The sequence below is a fragment of the Rhinoraja longicauda genome, chromosome 28, assembly GCF_053455715.1.
Source record: "Rhinoraja longicauda isolate Sanriku21f chromosome 28, sRhiLon1.1, whole genome shotgun sequence".
Classification (NCBI taxonomy): Eukaryota; Metazoa; Chordata; class Chondrichthyes; order Rajiformes; family Arhynchobatidae; genus Rhinoraja; species Rhinoraja longicauda.
In genome coordinates this window covers 16,311,525-16,336,800 of record NC_135980.1, presented here as the reverse complement: position 1 = coordinate 16,336,800, position 25,276 = coordinate 16,311,525, and the positions used below count along the sequence as shown (strand labels likewise).

The window sequence follows — 25,276 nt, the reverse complement described above, 5'->3', positions numbered from 1 at the left end:
AGCAGGGGTTGTTCTGAAGTTGTGGTAAAAGCAGCAAGTGGTTGAAGGCTTACACTGAACATAGATCCATTCCCAATGTTGACATTACACGTCCTAATAGACACAAGGTAAAATCAGCAGCCACAAACTGATAAATACCAATTACCTTTGAATCAAATAATAAACCACAAAAATTTGTTTTACTCTATACGCGTTGGCAGTGGAATTTACGTTGCAATTTTAATAGTCATCTGAAATACATTTCAAAAACCTGATTAAACATAATTTACATTTTGATACCTGATACCATCTTAACATTAACATAGGCTAAGCCCGCTATATCGTTCAATTCTAAATGTAAAGGTACATAATAGATATTCTCCCAGGGGAGTTCAACAGTTCTTGATTCGAAAGTAAATTTACGGGTAAAATTAGCCTTAATTCACTCAAATGAAATAATCATGCAGCACTTTAAGAGATTGTGATAAACCCAGATCTGTTGGAGGCTGTAGATCTAACAAACAAAAACCTTGTTGATAAGTATACCGTCAGACAAATCTTATTTTGAAAGAAACTTGCATTTTGGAAGTATCTCATCATATTTCGGAAGAATGTATTTTCTAAAATAAAAATCCTTTTAAGCATCTGCTAACAAGGGGACAATTTCAAGCAAAATTTAAACAAACATTTAGTTAAAATCTGCTTTCATATAATGTTGAGACCGGTGCAAATATTACCGCTCCCAACATACAGTTCTCTCAAAGCCTCCTCAAACCTGGAAGTAAATTTTCCTGGGTGGGCCTCTGTCACTTCTTTACCCTGATCTTCTCAATTTTTAGTGTGTTCCAGTTAATCTACTCTTGGACTGCAGCCATGCACCAGGAGTTAATACCACTAGAGCATGATTCACATGACAATCAAGCAAGACAGTTTACCCAGTGGTGACTGACATCAATCAATTTCTGCAATTGTGTGTTAAGATTAGACAAAGTGGGCATAGTCTCTAACTTATACACTCGTGGTTTCTGAGGTTTGGATCACTCCAGAAAGAAGGGCAACAATCCATTTGTGAGGACCTCCAATCTACACCTACCAGCATACAGCACTGGTTTGAGTCAGTAAAAGGAAAATCAGTTAAAAAAATGGAACCAAAAACTGGTTTAATACATTAACATTTTCTGCCAGCTGTTTATTGCAAATCATCTCGTTGATATTGAATAATAGAATTTCACATTTTCAGCTTTGGTAGTTAGTATTTGACAAGCGAAGAAATGGCATTTGATAAATGGAGCTTTCTGTAAGTCCCCACCCTATTCCACTTCCTGTGTGTACCAGCAAACTTTCCTCCTTGTGGCTTTCGCTATGCCGCTTGCTGCTGACTTAGTAGCAGTATACTGACCAGGCTTTCACCTTTGCATTGCTGAGTAGTTACTGCCACTCATAACAGTGACCTTTTGCCCTTCAGTTAACATATTCTTCAATAACAACACCTATGGTAAATGTGATTAAAACATGTTGGATAGTCAAAGGAATTGGTGTAAGTTTCCGTTAAGTTTAGACACCTTTGAGTACACAATAAAACACTCTTTTTCTGAATGATATTTTCTCTTCTGTATGATTTGTGGTGACATTGAAGCTGAGCTCCATCTTCTCATGTTCTCTTGTACTCTTACCTCTCCCCCTCTCACCTCTTTCTCTGTTGTCTTTCTCACTTCTACCTCACTTATCTCTCCTTCACTCTTGCTCATCTGCTACACTGCTCTCGCACCTCTCCTCTCCCGCACCTCTCTCCCCTCCCTTCTCTCCCCTCTCCCCTCTCTCTCTTATCGCACCTCTCTCCCCCATTCGCACATCTCTCCATCGTATCTCTCTCCCCCCTTCGCACTCCCCCCACTTGCACCTCTCTCCCTTCTCTCCTCTCTCTCCTATTGCACCTCTCTCCCATTGCACCTCTCTCCCCTCTCGCACCACTCCCCCTCTCCTCTCTCCCCCCTCTCCCCTCACACTTCTCCCCTCGCACTCTCCCCCTCACCTTTCTCCCTCCTCTCGCTCACCCCTCTCTCCATCCCGTTCACCGCTCTCCCCCTATTGTTCACCTCTCTCCCCCTCCCGTTCACCTCTTCCACCCGATTCACTCGCTCCTCTCCCCCCGTTCTCCTCTCCCTCTCGCTCACCTCCTTCTCCCACTCTCGCTCACCTCCTTCTCTCTCTCTCAGCTCTCCTCCCTCTAGCTCGCACCTCTCTATCTTTCAGTCACCTCATCTCTCCCCTTTCTTTCCCTACAATAAACTAGATCACATTACCCTGTTTCTCTTTGTTCCATTCTGGATGTTTGAGTTATTGATTTTCTAATCCCACACAAATTGTGAATTTAACCAGAGAATTGCTCGACATGGGCACAAGCTGTTCGTTGTGTGTGGAAAAAGACAACTCGCTCATCATAATTTCATACGAATCACAATTTGAGGAACAGGCTAACGGCTCACATCGTTTGCCAACCGTTCTATTTTTGCAAAAAAATTTATTGCAACATTATGTTCTGAAGGTTCTGACAGTTTAATTTTCACTTCAGTTTTTCAGTGTTTGCATTATAAACATTTTCTTTTTAATTTGAGCATTTTATAAAGATGCAAAAAGAATATTAGCCATTCTACCAAGCACAGATACAACTAAATTAACCTTGCAACTTTCTTAAGGAGAAACCCTTAATTTTGAATGCTGGAATTGATTTATAACTTGGGGTTTCAAACCCACAGTTTTCTTGCATTTGACAGTGATGGGTTCAGATTGGAGTTACATCTGCTGCCTTGTTGCACATTCCCCTGTTTGATCCCTAGAACTAATTTCTTATTTTATAGTGGTGTGTTGTAACTTTATTCCTTAGGCATAAATGTGATGCTGTTCTTTGTAGGGACAAGAAGGGGTTTCACACATGGTGCATGTTTGGTCAGGTTAGTCCCAAAATACACTGGCTTAGCCATCCATTCCTCGGCTTTGTGGACTTGATCATTATAATCCTTATTCTGTAATATGTCACCTGTGTCAGTCTGCTTGTGGTCCAGGTTAACCAACCCCCATTCTCCTACTGTCTCCCCATATCCTTTGACACCCTTACTAATCAAGAAACTGTCAATCTCCGCTTTAAAAATACCTAATGTCTTTGCCTCCACAGCTATCTGTGGCAATGATTCACCACCCCCTGACTAAAGAAATTCCTCCTCATCTCCTTTCTAAAGATACGTCCTTTTAATCTGAGGCTGTGCCCTCTGGTCCTAGACTCTCCCACTAGTGAAAACATCCTCACCACATCCACTCTATCCAGGCCTTTCACTAATGGAATAGATAGATGACTTCTATAAATTTTATTTGGCATTTATGTAAATAAATAATTTTCAGACCCTTTCTCCCGACTGCGTTTAAGGTTTTGGTCAACTCCTAATCTGAACATTTGTTCTCAACCTGTCCCATGACAAAAATTACATTTGTACATTCAACTGTTTATCCAACTTTGTCGGATACCATATGTCTCAACTGGCACATGAGCCTGTTCATTAGCATATAACCTAATCTTTTTCTTGCTACACAGAGAAGGGAAAGTCTCTGCCGTCACTTAGTCGGCTTTGCTGCATTTATTTATTGAACATATCCATACATTAGCACCCTTGTATTTTACATAATTTCTCCATCCAGATGCTCAAGATATTTTGAGAAATACTTCAAGCATTTGATGCTGTTATTCTGAGCTGTTCTACTGGGCATTCATACCTTGCAAAACTATTATGCCCCCTCAGCTCATGTCCTACTCCTTAAATTCCTTCGGTCTATGTCCAGTGCCCTTCCTCTGTTCATTTCCCAGATTGCTCAGCAGGGATTCAGACTTGTTTGGAAGTCACGTGTTGCTTTACCAAGTCCTCACTTGGCATAAATACATCAATCACTCTGATGTATAGGTGCTCCCAAAGCTGTTGCAATATTTGGCTGCCCTTTGAGCTAGAGCAGTTGCAAATTTTGGCATTGGGTAATTCAAATTGACCTTTGTGAGAACAAAGGTTCTAACTTTCTGAATTTAAACCATAGAGGCAGGACCCTCAGTATAATGAGGAGGAGTTTGCCTATCAGCCATCTTGAACAAGCTGCCCTGGTTACTTTTAACTTAGTGGATCAAAATTTTGAATTTGTTTAAAGCCTGGAAAATAATCTCATGCCTTTTCAAAATGTTTTTCTGTACAAAAACCTGAAGCCCAAGCACTTGTGGTTTGGTGTACCAATACCAATGCTGTGGTTTTTCAGGGTATTTGGGTACGTGCACTAAATATCAATATTTCAGCAAAGATTGCGAGAAACAATTTTTCCTCACATCAGTGGTTGTGGCAAATATTTTCAAATAACTGACACGTTTCAACAAAGTTAACCGGTAGAACTGGGTTTTGTTTTTATATTTTTCGCATTACCCCTTTCTCTCCAACAAGGTTGTAATGTGTTTTGTTCAAAAATAGTTAGGACACACCTTCAAGAAAAGGTTAGATGAAAATTTTATATGTCGTACTCATGCCCTGAGAATGTTATTCTTGTCCAGCACCAACACTTGGCTTCAGGTTGAATAAAACTATCATATATTCAATCTGGGCTGAAAGAGATTGAAGGAGCTTTTACTGCAATCTTTTAATCCTCTCATCTTACTAGACTGGTGCCAGATGATTAGAAGATCAGAAATATTTACAATTGTTTAGTTACAAGTAATTACAGAGCACAGTTAATTAACTCGAGTGGTGAGCAAATCACAACTGCATTGTAAGGGACATAGAGACTGCAAATGTTAGAATCTTGCTCCGCCACCATCTGTGGAGGGAACGGACAGGCGACGTTTCAAATCGGGACCCTTCAGGCTGATTGGAGTAGTTGGCAGAAAGCTGGAAAAGAGAGTTTGGGGCGGGCAAAACCTAGCAAGTGATAAGTAGACAAAAGGACACGAAGTGCTGGAATAATTCAGACAAGCAGCATCTCGAGAGAACATGGATAGATAATGATTTGGGTCGAGATCCTTCTTCAGACCAGGTGGATGCAAGTGAAAGGGGGATTTGAATGTCAGATGGGTGGAGCAAGTGGCAAAATCTAGAGAGGAAAAGGAAAGTAAAGGTTATCAGATAATGAGAAAAGCAGAGTGACATGTAAAGGTGGAGGATACGGGTGGAAGGGAATAATGGGGAGGAGGAAGAGAGGGGATAATAGGAAAATGAGGACTAGGGAATGGGAGATTAGTGTACGAAGGGGAAAGGAACTTGGTGACTGTAGGTCACCTACAGTCTGTGAGTCTGAAGAAGGGTCTCGACCCAAAACGTCACCCATTCCATCTCTCCTGAGATGCTGCCTGACCTGCTGAGTTACTCCAGCATTTTGTGAAATAAATACCTTCGAGGGTGACTGTAGGGGTGAGACATGGTGGATGTAATATGTGCGCACCAAGGTGGAGTTTGGGCATGGGCAGAGGAAAGAGAGAGGAATGGTGGAGGAGGGTATTACTTGAAATTAGAGAATTCAATATTCATATCATTGAGTTGTAAGCTACCCGAGTGGAATATGAGGTGCTATTCCTCCGCTATGCGTGTGGCCTCACTCTTGCAATGGAGGTCAAGTACAGAAACATGAGTGTGAGAATGGGATTTAAAAAGGCACAGATTGAGACAAGAACATCATGTCTGACATAGTTGACAGAATTATTTGAGAAGATAACAAAGAGGATCATCGAGGTAGATTAGTCTATATGGAAAGCAAAACTTTTGACACGGTCCCACATGGAATCCAAGGAAGTCTAGCGAATAGAATCCAAAATTAAATCTGTAACAGGAATGAAAGTGTAATAAAACTCAAAAGATTTAAAATAACAATAAAATTTGGGCCACTGCACAAAGTTCCAATCACCATCTTTACTGGGAAGAAGGATTGCTCTAGAATGTATGCACGAGATATGTGATGATGTTGTCAGGGCGAGAAAGTTTGCTGCTAAGACGAAAGATGGAAAACGTTACGGTTGTTTCCTTTGGGACTGAGCATAGACTTTATTGAGGTGCATAAGATCATGTGGCAGGCCAGACTAAGTGAAGGGGAGAGACCCATTTTCCTTTGCAGAGGTGTTAAAAACCAAGAGATGTAGCATTGGAATGGAAATGAGGAAAAATCTTTACATGCAGATGCTCATGGGGTTCTGAAACATTGCCTGAAAAGCTGGAAGAATCAAAATTGTGTCCTGTATGATGGGCCAAATGGCCTAATACTACTCCTATCACTTATGACATGACCATGGGCCAGGCCTGGAAGGTAGGATTAGGTTGGGTAACTTCACTTTGACCTGCACATGTGGGGCTGAATGGCCTTGCGTATTGTAACTTTTTGTTTGCAATTTTAGGAATAGTTAGTGTGTGTTTTCGGGGTGGTAATGGTGTGAGACTACCACTGTAGCTCACAACGGCACTTCTACCAAGATTCAGCCCTTGTTCCAAGGAAATGCTGCTGCTCATGGTCCTGCAATGCAGAATTAAGGGCTCCTTTCAACAAGCAAGGAAACAGTCAGGCTTGGGGGGTTGATTTTTAATCTTGGTTTTGCTTTTGTGCAAGTCATCCTGGCTTTCCTTCACATGTTGCCCTTTCTGATTTTTTTTTCACTATGTGCTCACCAATTGATTTTTGTTGTTATTTCTCACTCTCCCTTGCTGTTTGCAGATATCCAAATTCCAACTTTCATGTTTTCCTTTTCCCAATTTGTAAGCTTTCCTTTCCCAACATGTCTTCCTAATCTTTTGCTTACCTTCCAACTTCTGTTTTTTCTCCAACTATGTTTTGTGCATATTTAATTTCAATGCATTTTTACTCTCTTCTTAATAAACCACCCAATGCTGCAGCTTCAAGTATGCAAAAATACAGCAAAGTTTGAAATGTACTTGTTGGCACAAGTAATCATTGTTTTATCATGGGGAAAAAAGGCTCAGAATTGGTTACTGATAAACATTGTCAGTAAAAGGGAGGCTGACACCATGCTTCACAGCTTATCGTCCTGTTATCTGTGTCATCAGACCAAAGGGTGATAAAACACCCATATACTCAAATATTTGCAATTCAATCATTTGTATCTTTCTCGTTTTCTTTCTCCTTTTCTTCATTATTGTTTCAGCACTCTGTCTACCTTTCAGACCGCTTTTCACAAAAGTGAGTTGAAATCCACCACAATTAAAATAGTCGTATTTTACAAGCATAGGTTGTATACGACATCTGAGTGATTTTCTCCTTGATATTCTTAAGAGTGGGTTGTGTGTCGGCCAAGATCTGGTTGGTGTTTGTGGGTAACTGGTAGTGGCTGATTCCTGTTCCATTTGCAAGGAACAGAATTTGTTTTTTAACAGCTATAAAATGTTGATCTGAAAATGCATTAGTCATAAAGCTCATGACCACCCCATTAAATTCAGCTGTGCTGTGACACAATACTGTACATTTATACCAGATTGTTAGCACATAGATATTGCATTGGCAGCTGATGAGCTGCCAAGAATGGTCTCTGAGTTTTTGTTGTTCAATAAAAGTTTGGCAATATGTCTACAGGTGTGGATAATTGTAAATGAATTCACTGGACTTTATTTTCAATCACAAATGTTGGAACCACCTCAGGAATGGTTCACTGGCACGGATGGTATTTAGTTTTTGCACTTCTTATTCCATTTCTCCCATCCACATTCTCACTTCCTTGCCTGGAGTGTTATTTTGCATTGCGGTATATTTCCACGAATGCTGAATGTTGTTTGTAGTTGCCCAAGTGCCTATCCAAACGGTCAGCATCAGCAGTGCATTCAACTGCAGCTTTACAGCTAAATCTGGTGCTGCCCTCTTCCTTCAAAACTAAATCAGGAGTCCGGGGAAAGTTTTGCTGTTGTAACAAAATAATTAACCTGGCTTAAACTGAAAATTCGAGCTGGGTATTTTTATCTTAACTCCAAGAGAAATGCAGCAAATAGCACGAGCCACTGTACGCAATCTTTTTTGATATCACTGAAGGCTTTGATACCATCAATTGAACAGAAGTCCCAGGTTATAAACGCCTTGACTTATGCATAGCCTGCAGGCACGAGCAGGCATTTGGGAGACCAGTGAGAATGATTTGTCGACTGTTGTGTATCTGTGGGCATCTTCTGTTGGGCGGAACTAGGTTTGTGGCAATATCTAAGTGGTTGAGATAAATGTCACTAGGCCCCGGGGGGTTGGCCTATTTCTTTTAAAATTTAAATATATTGCAGGACAGTTCTCAGGAACACATCCCTGTCATAACCTGGGCAAGATCTGTGGGACTGTGGAATTCCCACATTTGGCTTCTACTGAAAATATCCACATTTTGGATCTGCTAGGCATGATGTTAACAGGTGATCAGTGCCTAGTTCTGACATTTTTTTCAATGTTTCTCTGCACTGTTGAACCTCATCTCCGACAAGTTACTTGCTTAAGTGGAGCCTATCTGCTGGACATATAGGAAACTTCTACTAGCATCACCTGCACTCCAGAATAAGCTTGCCTAAGTTCAATCACTATGCTGCAGTTCACAAATGATGCTTGTGAATGTATAGGTTCCGAAGCTCAGCTCCAATTTGTTGACTCATTCTCTGAAGCCTATAGGAGAATGAGCATTACACGTAATGCAACAAATCAAGGGTCATCTACAATCTGATCGTGCAATTCAATACTGCCCCCTGACAATAAAGGAAAATTATGAGACCTTGGAAAGGAAAATTCTTGTCTTATCTCAAGGGACTGCTTTCATATCAGTTCTGATCTTGGTCGTCGCAAAAGCTCATGGTCTACTGGACAGTGGTAATCCCTGAGAAAGCTCAGCATAAATGGAGAAGCCAAGTACAAATCCAATTCAATGTACAAATTCACAGACGACACCACCGTTGTTAGCCGGATATCAAATAATGACGAGGCAGAGTACAGGAAAGAGATTGAGAACCTCTTGACCTGCTGTCACAACAACAACCTATCTCTCAATGTCAGTAAGACATAGTGATTAACTTCAGGAACCAAAATGGTACACATACCGTATACATTGACGGCACCAAAGTAGAGATGGTTGAAAGCTTCAAGTTTCTAAGAGTAAATATCACCAGCAACTTGTCCAGGACTACCCATATCGAAGCAAAGCCAAGAAAGCACACCAATGACTCTACTTACTTAGAAGGCTTAGGAAGCTTGGCCTGTTCCTAACTACCCTCACCAACCTTACAGATGTGTAAGAAGCATTTTATCGGGATGGATTGCAGTTTGGTTTGGGAACAGTTCCACCCAAGACCACAAGAAATTGCAGAGAATTGTGCACGCAGACCAGACCATCACATAAACCAAACTCCCATGAATTGACTCCATTTATACTTCACGCTGCCTCAACGAGTCACACCCCGGCCACACCCTCTTCTCTCCTCTCCCATCAGGCAAGAGGTGCAGAAGCGTGAATGCACATCCCTCCAGATTCAGGGACAGTTTCTTCCCAATTATGGGTCCTGAGCGCAGTCCTGAGCTACTATCTGCCTCATTGGAGTCCCTCGGACTATCTTTAATCAGATTTTACTGGATTTTATCTTGTACTAAACTTTATTCCCTTTATCATGTATCTGTACAATGTGGATGGCTCGATTGTAATCATGTCTAATCCTTGCACTGACTGGTTAGTACGCAACAAAAGCTTATCACTGTACTTTGGTACACGTGACAATAAACTAAACTAGACATTACTTACAGAATAGATAAAATGAAGTTAGTGGATGTAATATATTTGAATTTGCAATACATTCAATGAGCTACGTCTTAACAGGTTACTGAACCTGATCAGTGGCTGTGGAGTTGATTGTGCATTAGCATGTACAGTAGCTACTTAACTACATTTCCTAATTTGCAGGCTGCCACAAGTAACTTACCTCAGGCATCAGTGCCGTGACTATTTGCAATCTATCTTAATGACTGTGATGGAGGGACCAACTGTTTTGTATCCAGGTTTGCAAGAAAAAAGGGGATAATAAGAGGATAGAGGCACAAAAAATCTGCAAAGAAATGTTGAAGGGCTGAATGGCCTACTCCTGCACCTATTGTCTATTGTCTATTGTCTATTGTCTAGATGGAGTAAGTGAGTAAATAAAAGATGGAAAATGAATAATGATTAAGGGAAATATGAAGCTATCCACTTTGGGAGGAAGAATAGAAAACCCAAATAATATGTAAATGGTAGATATTATTCAATTTCCTTATTTAGGGAGATCTCAGTGCATAAGAAACAGAAAGGTACCATGTAGGTAGAACAAGTAATTTGAAAGGGAAATGAAGAGTATAAGGGTATGGATGCCTTACAAATAGAGTGTAGACTTTGCCGAGATCAGAATTAACCTCCATATTTAAGGAAAGATTTACTTCGAGGCAGTAAAGCAAAGGTTCACTGCATGGATTCCTAAAATGAGTGATTGTTCTTTTGAGGAGAGCTGAACCATAATGGGTCTTTTTAGAAGACTCAGGGGTGATGTTATTGAAACACATAAGATTCTGAGAGGATAGACACAAAATACTAGAGTAACAGCGGGACAGACGAGAGGAGCTTGACAGGGTAGATATTTTAGGATGTTCTCACTGATGGGGGTATAATTTCAGGGAAAGGTGTTGATCATATGATCTGGAGATAATGATGAATTTCTTCACAAAGAATGTTATTTTTGAAAATTGATCTTAGTGTGACAGTTGCAGAGTCCTATTTAAAATTGAGATTGATTTTTGGACAAAGAAAATTCAGGGTCAGATAGAATAGGCGGGAATGTTATGTTGAAACCACTGAATAAATTTGCCTCGACTTATTGAATGATGGAGCAAGCTTCTCATTTTCTCAATGAGGTAGGGCCAACATGTTTCTCATCTACAAAATGGACTATGGCTACTCACCATAGGTTACTGCAACAGCATCTTTCCAAAGCCACTAGCTTAACCACCAAGAAGAACTAGGCAACTCGTGCATGAGTACTCCTCCAGCTTCAGGCTATCCATCTAATTCACATGCTTCCTGACGTAGTAATGTTCCTTGATTTATTGCAGGAGTAAATAAACATGTAGATACAGCAAGCAGGTAGGAAGTCAGATGCTGTGTTGGCTTTCACTGCAGAAGGATTTGAGGATGTCTCGCTACAATTTCATAGGGTCTTAGTGACACCACATCAGGAATGTTGTATTCTATCAGCAATTAGCAATGTAATTCTATTAGCAATGCAAGGACATAATTGTGATAGAAGGCGATCAATGGAGATTTGACAGAGTCTGGGCTGGTGGGTTTGTGGTATGAAGAGAGAAGCAAATTGGGACTATATTCTCGCGTTTGGAAGAATTTGAGATTATCTAATTGAATTGGATTTCTGCTGGATCTTAATATCGGCAGCATGGTTGCATGTGAATTGTGGCTAGCTGGGCATGAGGAACTGCCATAAATACACTCTGAAGATTCATGGTCCAAATAAGAAATCAATACATTCTGGGAGGGGTAGAGCAAATGGCCAAAAAAAGCAACCTTAAATTTTAATTAAATAGGTATTTCTGTGTGTGTTATGGAGAAATTATGCATATACATAGTGGGAGTTTTGGCCTCTTGGGTTACTTACAAACATACAAATTAGAAGCAGGAAGAGACCACTCCACCCCTCGAGCCTGCTTTGCCATTTGAGGAGATCATGGTTGATGTGATTATAATCTCAACCCTGAAACTCCAAGGTGGTTACTGTTAAAGTTCCTAGTGTATAGGTAATTGAGAATTATTTTTTTACGTGTCATGCGACTGCACAGAACCATGAACTGCTAACAGCATGGAACAAGGCTGAGTCCATACTGGTTTGGTTGGACCAATCTAGATAATGCCATTCCCTGCCCTCCCTGACTAGTCTTGCAAATTCTTCCTTTTTGAAACTAAGCCAGTTTCCTTTGAGAATGCCGCAATTAAATATGCCTCCGCCACTTCTCCCTGCATTGGATTCTAGAGCCTAACCATTTGTTAAAAGATTTTTTTCATGTCACTTTAGGATCTTTTGCTAACTATTTTAACTCTATATGTTCTCTACATTTGGCCTGTTTCCACTGGTGGAAACTATCTGCTCTATCAATATTCTTCAGTATTTTTCACACCACTACCCGATTTCCTCACGATTCCCCTGATCAAGGAAAACAAACTCGGCTTCTCTAGTCTATCCATATTATTAAAGTAAGGCATGCCTGGATTCATTTTAATAAATCCTTTTGATAAATCTTTTTTTCCAGCCTCTCCAGGACCTTCTTTCTTGAAATAACAGGGTATAATACTCCCGTTGTGGCTGAATGGGTGTTCTGTAAATATCTATCATGACTTCATTGTGCTTGCATTTTCTCCCTTGATTTATAAAGTTTGGATCTTATATGCTTTTCAACCACTTTTTTCAACCTGCTGAACCACTTTCAACATATTATGCACATGCACATCCAGATCGTTTTGGAATTGTACCTTCTAGTTCTTCCCAATAAAATGTAGCACTTCACATTTCCCTGCACTGTCATCCATTCCACCAATCTGTCAATATCTCCTTGAAGTCTGTAATTTATCATCTTGACAATTGTTGTTTCCCCAAGTTTCGTGTTGTGTAGATTGGAAATTATACCCTATTCACCCAGAAGTTAAGAAAACGTGTTTCAGTATTGATGCCTGAAGAACTTCGCAGTACACAATAACCTTTCACTGCTGCTCTACGCTCTCTGCTAGTCTGTCAGCATTTCCATGTTGTTAATTATAGATCTGTATTCAAAATTTAATTTTATAGAATTTATTGTTTTAACCTATGATTTAAGTTATTTCCCTACACTGTAGGTCTTCCTCAAATCTATTGAATTACTGATTAATGTATCTGGATGCATTTTCACATATAGCTTTTGCATCAAGTATTTGAGGTGACCTTTTTCCGGCATGTTTCCCTTGTACTAAATGTCCTAATATCTGTACTACTGCCAGAGCCATCAAATATTGATCGAAAGTGAGAATCCAATCTGGAAATATTTTTTCTAACTCAAAATTACTAAACCCATTTTAAAAGCCATGCAATGTTTAATCGCCAAACAGTATTAACTATTTTCAGATGTAAACTGAGTTTTTAAAGAGTTAAACAATGGCAAAGGAACTATATATATATAAATTATATATATATAAAGCTGAGAACCTTTGATAACTCTCTAAATGATTTGAGAATTGTAATAATTAATTGTTGCTTTAAACAGCTTTTAATCAGTTGTCAGTCATACTCTGGAATCGAGAGATTCTGCATACTTGTAAAGTGCATATTTATCATGATTTTCCACAGCACGTTAAACCAGTAAACACTCCCGTATATGTCTTGTGGTCAGATGTCATATGAAACTGGATAACTGAACAAAATCAAAATGTTAACAGAAATGCTCTCTTTCATTCTGAATAATTAATATTTCCGTTTTCAGTGGATGGTGTTTTAAGAATTTGATAATATATATTTTTTAATTCTTCAGTTTGCATTTCTAGATGTGTTTATGCATAGTTCAAAAGGAGCAGTTTAACCACTTTCACAATGAGATTCCGAAACCACTGCAGCGTTATAACATGTTACAGTAGGTACTATAATGCGACACAACCCCCAATCTGCTGCTTTTACTTACTGAGGAAATAGCAATGATTCTATTGTGATCTACAAATATACCATGTATTAAAGAATTAGTTCAATGCTGAGAGCTACTTCCAGCTTGTGCGGTCTGCTGAAATTCAGTCGGTTTCTGATTAAAAACAAACCTACAATTGGAGTTTCAGGAGTTTTCCTTCAAGCACTAACAAAACAAAATGTTAAATTTTGTGTTCATTTTACCACTCAAAGTGTTGCAATAACTGGCCATGATTATTTTGATCCTTCCTGCATCAGTGTCTCCAGTTCACCACTGATGGAAGTCTAGAGGAACACAGACCCCCATTTTCTCCATAGTAGATGAAGATCATTGATTTTAAAAACAACTCGTAAGAGTACTATCAACTATATTTTGCCTCCCTAAATATCTTCTGTTCGGTGATTATAAAAAAGTTTATTGACTTCTACACTTTTTTTCATTCCAAACTCATACAGTTAGGCAGAAGTTTATTGCAAGTGCAGCTGAGGCCTGTTTCCTCAGCCTAGTCACCAGTGACAAAACTGAAGGTTCCAAAAACCGTTAACTTGCTTTCTGGGTTTTGGTTTGCTTCTTCATGTTACGTTCATCTGAGTGTTTGCCTCAAAATGAGTCACTCCTGACAAAGCAACATCAAAGACGCTATTGAAATGAATGGGACCTTAATTCCTTTGCAACGGTCTGATAGAAGCTTTAAACGTAAATAGTAACTGTCTTCCCTAGATGCAGAGTTTATATGCTACAGTTAATTATGTGAGGTCCTTGACAATGAGCATCAGCAGGTTGTTCAATTTGAAACTTCATGGCAGACCATAATCTTGACCAGTTAGGCTCTCCAGGTCTTGAAACTGGTATTTCTTTATACTTTATGCCTTTGTTTAACTGTCAGGTGTAGGTAACCTGCCTTTCTCCTTCCCCTGCCATACATTTCTCGTGCTCAGGACCTTGGACCTGCCTGCTCCTTATTTTGAAGCATGGAAGATAAACTTCCTGAGTCATTTGAGGGAGATGGTTCAGTCCTCATATTTATTTGCTTCCATTCATTTCTAAAAATTCCAGAAGGGTGTAGGATTATTTAAAGGCATTTACTTACACCAGTCCCATAAAACAACCTCCATCATGGGGGATGTGGTTCAGCAAAATTCATCTTTAACTGGCACTGGCCTACTCAGTCATGACCAACTTCCTCTAACCATTGTGCTCTGCACAGCATTCCCTTTTTATGGAGGACCCCAGGATTTGCTGATTTATTGGCTCTCATCAGATGAGATCTTGGGTCCACGGAGATTCATGTGTTTTGTTAATTATTGAATTCTGTTATTCTGTATTGTCATTTCTGTTTTAAAAAGAAGGCTGTGGTCTTTCATGGAATCATAACTCTTACCAGTCATCCATTTTGTATCATATTTGCGAAATCACCCTGAATCTTATGTATTCTAACCTTCTGGACAAGCCTATCATATGGGACCTTGCCAAATCCTTGCTAAACATCATGGAAATTGAGTTTTCCACCCTGCCATTGTCAACCCTCTGCCTCCTGAATTTGTGGGACACAAACTCCCATGAATAAATCTATACTGACTATCTTTAATCAGTTCTTGTCTTTCTAAATAAATCCTGCCCCTCAGAGTCTCTTCCACTGATGTAAAACTTATCAACCAGTAGTCCCTGGCTTATCCCTGCTTCCCTTCTTAAATAAATGCACAATGTTTACCTCCTGCAGTCTTCTGGATCTTCATGCATTGCTATCGCAGATACAGAATCTCTGCTAGGATCCCAGCAAGCTCTTGCTTGCTTCTGGTAACATCCTAGTGAGGCCCCGGGGATATAATCATCTTCAAGATCATCAATACCTCTTTCTTTCTAATGTCAATATGCTTCGGGATGTCACTGGTTTCTTCCCTAAATTCATCTGCTTCCATGTCCTTCTTGGCAAATCCAGTATTCATTACGGATCTCTGAGATTCCACACAAAAATTACTACTTCAGTTGACTTACTTTCTTCCCAATTACCTTTTTGCTCTAAATATACTTTTTGAATCTTTTAGGATTCTCCATTATATTTTGCCGAAGTGAAATGTATGATTCTTTTGATGCTGCACATTTTAACTCTAGGCAATGATTGATTTGGATATCCACACTGTTTTTCATCCATAAATTGAAAGGTTTAGGCATTGTTTGTCTTGAATCTAAAGGATGGAGTTCATGGCCTGTGTAATAGTAAAAAATATGGAAATGGAAATTGCCCCTTCCACCACCTTTTATTTCCTGCAGATGATTGCCGTCCCTAACTTGACTTTACTTTGGCTACATTTGCAAAAGTTTATTTTATATTTAATTGTAAAATAACCTAAGCCCTCATTAAGCCATGTCAGCATTACCTTGCAAGGATATACAGAATAATATGAGTAATAATATCGAGCTGGACTTGATGCATCAGTGGATAAGGGTCAGTTGATAGACCCTTGGTCTCTGTTATATTGTGGTGAAAGTACATCATTGCCATTCACTCATAGCTTTTGCAATTTTTGTTATTCTGTTTGGCAAATTAATATCGGATGATATTGCTGTTGTCATTTATGTTTGAAAATGTAAAGCTTTGAAAATCCACCATTGAAACTCTAGCATTTTGTCAGTTAAAACTTTTTTGGTGATATGTTTGAATAAGGTTCTGTTGTTCAATTTTTTTAAAGATAGATTAACCTCTTTATCACCATTTCACCAGGGAACACCAAGACCTGTTTTTAGCTTGGAACATATAAATGTCTTCTGCATTTTTCTGGTATCCTCCTACAGCAATTCGTGCATTATTTGGAACAGTCTTTTCAAAACCTCCATGAATGGTGCTTAGAGGCGGTGAGCAAAAGGTGTGTGGAAGCAGGATGGGGGAAAAAAAACAAATCCTTGAGATTGTGGTCGCAGCAGAAAAGAAGTTTTGAACTGCTGCCTGAACACCAGAGTATCAGAACACTGCACGTCATCCACCACAGGACTGGTTGTTGAATTACTTATCCACAAGATCCTAGCAAAACTCTCAGATCTTGTTGGTAATGCAATAAATATCAAAAGGTTAAAACAGAGATAGTCAAGTCAAGTCAAAGTCAATTTTATTGTCAATCCTCAGCCAGTTTACACAGACAGAAAATCGAAATACCGTTTCCCACAATCCCGAGGAACAAAGTGCATAAAACAAAAGGCACAGCAAACAACAATCAACATAAAATATAAAATATAAAATATAGTCACTTCAAATTTTTTTTTTTTTAAAGTGTCTGGTGCTGGATGTGCGTGTGTGTGGGGTGTTAAAGTCCAGGTCCCATAGGGGCAGGGGAGAGAGGAGGAAGGGAGGGGAGAGAGTTCAGCATCCTGACAGCCTGGTGGAAAAAACTGTTCTTTAGTCGGGTGGTGCTTGACCTCAGGCTGCGAAACCTTCTCCCTGAAGGCAGGAGGGTGAAGAGGCTGTTGGAGGGGTGGGAGGGGTCACCCACAATGCTCAATGCTTTGCGGGTGAGGCGGGTGGTGTAAAGGACCAGGAGTGTTGGGAGTGAGGCGCCAGTGATCCTCTCAGCAGTGTTCACTATGCGCTGCAGGGTCTTACGGCTGGAGGCTGTGCAGCTTCCGAACCACACAGTGATGCAGCTGCTGAGGATGCTCTCGATGGCACCTCGGTAAAAAGTGTACATGATGGGTGTGGGGGCTCCCGCTCTCTTCAGTTTGCGGAGGAAGTAGAGGCGCTGCTGGGCTTTCTTGGCGATGGACGTGATGTTGTTGCTCCAGGAGAGATCCTCGGTGATGTTCACCCCCAGACATTTGGTGCTGCTCACCTGCTCCACAGCAGCACCATTGATGGTCAGTGGGTGGGGGTGTTGGGTGTGCGTTCTCCTGAAGTCGACAACAATCTCCTTTGTTTTCTCCACATTCAGGAAGAGATTGTTGTCTGTGCACCACGCGGCCAGCTGGTCCACCTCCTTCCTGTAGTGGGTCTCGTCGTTGTTGCTGATGAGACCCACCACTGTTGTGACATCCGCAAACTTGACGAAGTGGTTGGAGCTGTAGGTGGGTGTGCAGTCGTGGGTCAGCAAGGTGAAGAGCAGGGGGCTTAGCACACATCCTTGTGGGGCACCCGTACTCAGCGTGATGGTGTCCGATGTGTTGCTGCCGACCCGTACGGACTGGGGTCTGGCAGTGAGGAAGTCCAGCAGCCAGTTGCAGAGAAGGGGGCTGAGGCCCAGATTTGTTAGTTTACAAACCAGCTGCTGGGGGATGATGGTGTTAAATGCTGAGCTAAAGTCTATGAACAGCATCCTAACATATGAGTTTTTAGTGTCCAAGTGGGTGAGGGCTGGGTGTAGAGCAGAGGAGATGGCATCCTCAGTGGACCGCTTAGCTCGATATGCAAACTGAAACGGGTCCAGGGAGGGGGGGAGGTTGGATCTGATCTGCTTCATGACCAGCCTCTCGAAGCACTTCATGATGGTTGAAGTCAGCGCTACAGGGCGGTAGTCGTTGAAGCAGGATGGAGAAGACTTCTTGGGCACAGGTATGATGGTGGTTTCTTTGAAGCACAAGGGAACAACAGCCTGGCTCAGGGAGATGTTGAAGATGTCTGTGAGGACATCTGTGAGCTCAGCTGCGCAGTCTTTTAGCACATGACCAGGAATGTTGTCAGGTCCAGAAGCTTTCCGGGTGTTAATCCTACTATAAGTAAGTGCCTATGGTGAAGGGTTAAAGCCTGGCTTTGCCTCCTGGTGGGAAATAATGCTTTTCTTTCTAAACTTTCCAGGTAAATGTACCCCTGTAAACAGGCCTGGCTTGGCCGACTCTCTCAAGTCCCACGATCCTTTCCACCCCTTTGGCGCTGATGACGGTGACCAGTTTCAAAGTAAAAAGGGGCTCGGTGACTCATTCAGTGGTAAAGATCCCTTCACGCCTTCTTCCTCAAGTAAAACTTCTAAAGACTCTTCTTTGGGTTTTGCAGACTTCAGCTCTGTAAGTTGAGACCAGTGATACTCTGTCCACAATCACTTCCTCCCAATCCCTTTTCCAACTCTGTGCTAGAACGATCATTCTACTAAAGCCTACAACTGGATGCCTCACCAGCTTCTCTGTCCATTCTTTTGGAAATCATGCTAGCCATTTTTCCATATTAATAACGATCTCTTTAATATCTTCTGCCCTTTATTTCTGTCTAATGTAATAGAAAAAAAGATTGAACCAGTGGCCAACCAATGACAGCAAGCAGCCTTTTTCAAAAATAAAATTGACAAACAAGACATAGTGTTGAAAATTGCAGTAATCATTGGCTACCGATAAATTATACATTGACAGGGGGTTGACTAATTACAACCAGAATTAAACCAGATGTGATGACTGTTATATTGCTGTCATTAGACTGGATTGAACTGTTTATTTTGATGGTGGCTGTTGTGACAATACTTTCCAAATAAACTTCAACCAGGATAAGTATATCATCAAGGCATTTGGCCAACACATATTTGGTTGGTGGCTGGGTGTTAACATTTCTTTCTTTTCCCTCTGTTCATTACCCCTCTCTCCCCAACCCCCATTTACCCACCATGCACGACTTGGGACAACTGATCTGATTGTGCTTCAGTGCAGTTGTCTCTCGTAATATTTAGCTGGTGCATGCGAGGCATTGATTATGAATTGGGATTTTTTTATTAACCTGTGCCAACAATATCACTACTCAGCTCTCTTGGTGTGAACTTGGTGTGAATCAGTGTCCACTCTGCATATATTTAAAGTTAGTGAATAGAGTATTGCTCTCAGTGAACTGAAACCAAGACAGTTGAAAACATGGGATAAGCATCAGAAGGAGTGAAAATGTTATATTTCTTCAACAGTAGGCCTGTGTTCATGACTTTCTACAGAAATTCCTGCCACATTAGTTCTGTCATTGCAGTTCTTCATACCCCTCCTATTTTTTTTTCTTTTAAAATCTGTGCTTGATTTGCCCTCAAAGGTATCCATCCTTTCTAAGATATGTTAGAATGTGTGTCACACCTCTGTTTTTTAAAGGAGCAGTGTTTCTTGATTAGTGTTTATTGACAAATCCCTAATTGTTCTCTGAGGTGATGACCAGCTGCCACATGGAACTGCTGCAGTCCTCCAACAGTGTTGAGTAGAAAGGGTAAGAATTTAGAGACAAAGGTCATTTTATGGTGCATTGTTGAGTTCTATTTTGTCATCAGTTTAGCAAAAGGAAGCTGAGAATATAAATTATGTGTAGTTAGAATGCTGATACCATGTAATCTGTATTGAAAGATCAATCCTCTTTAATTAATTATCTGTTAACTAGGTTTGCCTGATTGGTGTCACTTCAGCTTTCAAAATAAATGTACTTTGATCTATTAGATAATGGATAAATATGAACTGATATTGAAAAGCAGAAATATATTGCCATCATTGTATTTTCTGCCTGCCACCATTTATATTTTGAGCCAAACAGAGTCTAACCTGGAGCTGATAGCCAACTTGGCCAGAGAATGGGATAGATTTTTTAATGTAACAATTTATTTTAGGAAACACTGGCAATCATCTCTGTATGCTAGTTCTGTAACAGTGAGTTCAAGTCCTACTCTTAAATTTGAATTATTTTAATTTGTGGACTAACATCAAAAGGTCCATGAATGTGGGCAGAATGCTGTAAACTCTTAATTGGTTTACTGGGGCCATTCATAATCATAATAATCATAATCATACTTTATTAGCCAAGTACGTTTTACAATATATGAGGAATTTGATTTGCCATACAGCCATACCAATAAAAGGCAACAAGACACGCAAAATACATTTTAACATTAACATCCACCTTAATGACTCCTCCACATTCTTCACTGTGATGGAAGGTAAAAAAAAAGTTCAATCTCTTACCTTCTTTGTTCTCCCGCGGTCGAGGGCCTCGAGGCTTCTGTTGACGGGACGATCTTGGCTCCCGTAGCCGTCGGTCGGGCCTTCCGCGGCGGGGCGATCAAGCTCCTGCATCGGGGGGGTCTCAGCTCCCCCGCGCCGAGCGATCGGACCCTGGGTCGGGGCTGGTTCTTGCTTGTTCCAACAATATGGTTAACTTTTGATACAAAGCTATGTTGGCTTTGAGAGGTTTGAAAGGAGAATGGAGCTGTTAAGTAAATGGACAAGGAGGCAGTAGATGGAATACCATATAGAAAATTGTGAGGTCACTTGTTGTGGTGGAAAAATTAGAAATATATATTTTTCATAGTAAGAGGCTGAAATGTGTTGGTTGAGTATCCTTGCACATTATTCAGGGAACATGTCTTAGCAAGGCATCATGATAACAAAGACGTGATCTTTATTACTAGGGGATTTGATATAAGAGTAGAGACATGTTTCTAAGGATGAAATAAGCTTGTTATTGCCACTGTGGTACTGAAAATGTCTTGCTGGTATGATCATATTGTAAGCATAGCTTCAACATCTTGTGTCATTAAAACCTGAAGTGGCTTACTTTCACTTCTACATCTTATTCCAATTATGTAGAACTCTGGTGAAACTGATTCAGGAACATTGTGTATAAAGTGGTGAGTTTGTCATATAACAAGAGATTAAATAGACTGGACCCAAACTCTCTTGAATTCAGAAGAATGAGAGATTATCTCATTAGGCCATAATTCGTATAGGGTTTGGGAAGAATGGTGTAAGGATGATGTTTCTCCTGGCTGAGTTGTCTACAGCCAGTGAAATTTCTTCACCCAAATGGAAGTGAACACTTGCTGTTCTCTATCCAAGATGGTAATGGATGCTGAGATATAAAATTTCTAGGTAATGGGGAACAAACTTTATGGGATTAGCACAAGAATGTGTTGCTGACGCAAAACATCAGCCAGGATCTTATTGAATGGCAGAGCAAGTGTAAGAGGCTATATGGTCTACTCTTGATTCTTGTTCAAATGTTCTTTTGATATTCTTTATGATGTGATCCAAAGCCAGCAATGACTAAATGTTATGAAGAAGAAAGTGAAGACAAGTAGTTGACATAATGAATATTATGAAGGTTTATTGCATTCGGTAGCATTGTTGAAGATCTGTTAATTTTTCTTGGCTTCTCCCCAACCGATAGAGAAGATTGCCTAGAAAATTCTTGCAGAAATATGTATGTGTGCATATATGTGCGACAAGTCTAACCTGCCCCGCCTTTGTCATATAAACTTATTCTAGATCATCGTCAACACAAATGGAAAGTCATCAAGACAGCTATAAAGTGAACCAAAATCCAACAGATACAACATCTTGAAATTCCACAAGATAAATATCAAAGGGTAAAGAGGGTGTCCAGAATATTTTTGCCTGATATGGTAGCAGTTTCAAAAAGTAAGCACAAGGAAACCCTTGCAAAACCAAGGAACCATGTTTAGTTGTAACGGCCACACAGGAAGGTAGTCATGGTTTAAAGGCCAATTATTGTAGCCTAAGGTATCACTCTCATTGGTTTCTGAGACATAATTCCCTTCCCGTCATCACTTAATTCATGACATGCCTTCTAGTCCAAAGATCATCTTTCACAATTCCTAAATCATGCTAGTTCATGGGTGAATCTCGGCAGTATCCATCTTTATGCTGAGAAATTATGCCTAATATTTAAGTCACAAAAAAACTGGGTAATGATTGTATTTGCAAGAAAAGTTCGAACCATCTTTAATCACATTGAGCACTGTCACTTTAACTTAATCTACATTAACCAGTTGCTGGACTGGATCAGTTATATCACTAACCTAGCTGAATGAGGACCCTGCGACTAGAACATTATTTTTATGTATTAAATGGCCTTATCCTATGCCATGCCATTCTGAAGGGTCGCGACTCGAAGCGTCACCCTTTCCTTTTCTCCAGAGATGCTGCCTGTCCCGCTGAGTTACACCAGCACTTTGTGTCTACCTATAATTAGCCATGTTTGTTACAGTTCTATAGAGTCATAGTCAAAGAGACATAGAGTTGTACATCACCGAAACAGCCCCTGTGGCCTACCTTGTTCTTGGCCGACCAAGTTGGGATATCAGGCTAGTCTGATCATCATCAATCCTCTTTGTGACCTCTTCAAAAAAACTCTTATCAGATTTGTGAGATACGATTTCCCATGCACATGGCCATGCTGACTATTCCTAATCTGTCCGTACCTAGCTAAATGCTGATAGATCTTGTCCCTAAGAATCTCCTCTGACAACTTACCCACCACTGACATCAGGCTTACTGGCCTGCAATTACTTGGCTTGTCCTTGCTGCCCTTTTTAAAATAACAGTACAAGATTAGCCACCCTCCACGTTTGGAACATCATCTGTGGCTAATGATGCAAATACCTCTGCAAAAAGATGAGCAAATTCAGTTGAGTTGCATTTCTAGACAGCGCTACATATCGTTTGGGATATTTCAGTGTCAAAGCTGAAACAATTGCATGAGGACTGTTGCAAAGGTCTTCAAAACTGCTGCCATAAGCAATCAAGATTCATAACATTCATTATGTCCATGTACTCAGCTACTTGAGATACAATCTGATTTCCACTGTAACTACAAGTGCAGTTATAGGTAATTTGTCAATTTTAAATGTGGTATTTTTAACTATGCAGTTGAGTTTGCAGGCATAGATTGATTGTTAAAAAAATATGTGATGTTTTAATGGAAGGTTTGCTTAAAAACAATTTGAAGGAAACATGAAAATTGATTTATGTACTAAAATGAAAAAGCATTTGTTGTGTTTGGCTAGTTTCTTTCATGTTGTCTAGCTCAGAAGGAATTGAGGGTTGTGAGAGGAGAATGTTTTCCACCTGCAGATATTTCCCCGAATATAGGGTTGAGGCTGCCCTGTCTACCCTCACGGCCTCGTAGACTTGCTTATCTCCTCCTTTGCATTGTTTCAATACTCTTCCTAACAACCCTACTGACCAACATCCTGCAGGCTTGTGCACCCATTCCTTCAATTGCAGGTTCATGCACCCTGCCTTGCTAGTAAGCTCCCTTTCTTCTTTTCCCATGCTTATAGACATAACTCTCTCCTCCCTTCTCCAAATACTTTGCATGTCCATACTTGTATCCTCTGCCTCTCCTTCCCCTCCAAAAAGTGAAGATTTATTTTATCCGTAGCCCGTGTATCAACAAGATAGTTGTGCTTCATTCTTCTACCTTTCTTGGAAGTCGTGATAATTTTAAAGGAAGTGCATTTCAAAGTATGTGCAGACTTCTACTGAGCTTATGAGACCAACCTAGCTTTAACCAAAGCAAAGGTTGATCCCAGCAAAGTTTTGATCATATCTGGTTCATGCATACCACATTGAATGTAGATGCTTCTTTAATCATTCAGAAACTTTCTGAAGTACACTGCTCCCTTTTGAAAATAGTTGCTAGTTGTTAATCTTAACATATCAAGGTTTCAAAAAATGCTCTTTTCCCCACTTCCATCTTCAATGTTTTTATCTAAGTTCTAAATAGAGATCAAGGTACATGCAACCTGACCTTTTTTTCTTACTGTTTTATGTATTGGATTCATTACTAAATAGAAATCTACATAAAGATAATCCATGTAATTGGCCTTGAGGTCTATGGTGGTGCAGTTACTTTTCTCCTCTCTTTTCCTACCCTGGATGCCTTTTCCAGGAAGCCACAGTGTTGGACTCCCTCTGATACCTCACCAATTATGCACAAGGGCACCTTAGTTTCATAACTGACACCTGGTTCACAGTGCACTTGCATTCTTTTCCAATAAAGAGGTACAAGACAGAAACAAAATAGGTGGGTTTGGCCTCTTGCCTGATATTGCAAGCACTGAGACCAATTTGAGTCCCTCTTGTCATTGCTGCTCAAATTGTTGGATAATAGATGTAAGCCAGGACCTTATTTGTTCCAATAGGCTCAGCTGTTCACTGGAGCTACGAAGGGTGGCACCTCAGCCTACTTTTAAAGATAGTATGTTTCGGGAGGAGAGAGATTTCCTGAGTAAGGTGTTTACAACACAGTGAAATATGGTTTTAGAATTGCTGAGCTGACAGATCAAAGTTAAGATGCTTTGATTTGACATGCGTGAGAGTTCTGCAAATTTAAAAAGCATTGCCTTTTGCATAAAGAGCTTGTTACTTTGGGGTAACCACATGAACTACCTGGAGAACTCTGTCTCTGGGTGTGGCAGATTGAGCACAAACAAATCAACACCAAGCTGTTCTTTGTTGTGCTCAATTAGAGATTGACTTTGTTTCTTCACCCATGCATGTTGACCCTGAAACTCTAAATAATGAGTCCACATATGTGCAAAAGTTGAAGTGGAAGACAATCATATGACACAGCCTTAATGTGCTTTGGTGAGGTTCCTGATCAGAAAGTCAGTTGGGGTTGTTTATAACAGCCAACAGATTAACCTCACAGAGTACACACAGTGTAGTTTAAAAAAACGGTTAGAAAGTACAAAAACAAGTTTACTTATTACCGGAGATTTACATTTTTGTAGATTATTTCCTTTCACCTTTATAAAACGAAAAAACATATCAGACTTAGGGGAGGTGGTGTGGTTTTGGGTTAGTGAAAGAGAGGTGATCTGAATCCAGAATTTCTGGTGGGTTGCATTAGAATTAACAG

General features: G+C 40.2%; 1 protein-coding gene across 7 annotated transcripts in view; it reads left to right on the top strand.

Moving 5' to 3' along the window:
• The window catches only part of eps15l1a (epidermal growth factor receptor pathway substrate 15-like 1a), a 207,958-nt gene that overhangs the window by 152,613 nt on the left and 30,069 nt on the right, over nucleotides 1–25,276 (top strand). The window contains exon 23 of one of the 7 annotated variants that reach the window (XM_078423955.1): nucleotides 18,464–18,669. The exons of the other annotated variants lie outside the window; for them this stretch is intronic. Coding sequence (XP_078280081.1) covers nucleotides 18,464–18,669 — 206 coding nt within the window. The remainder of the gene's footprint in view (nucleotides 1–18,463; nucleotides 18,670–25,276) is intronic. 7 annotated transcript variants of the gene reach the window in all.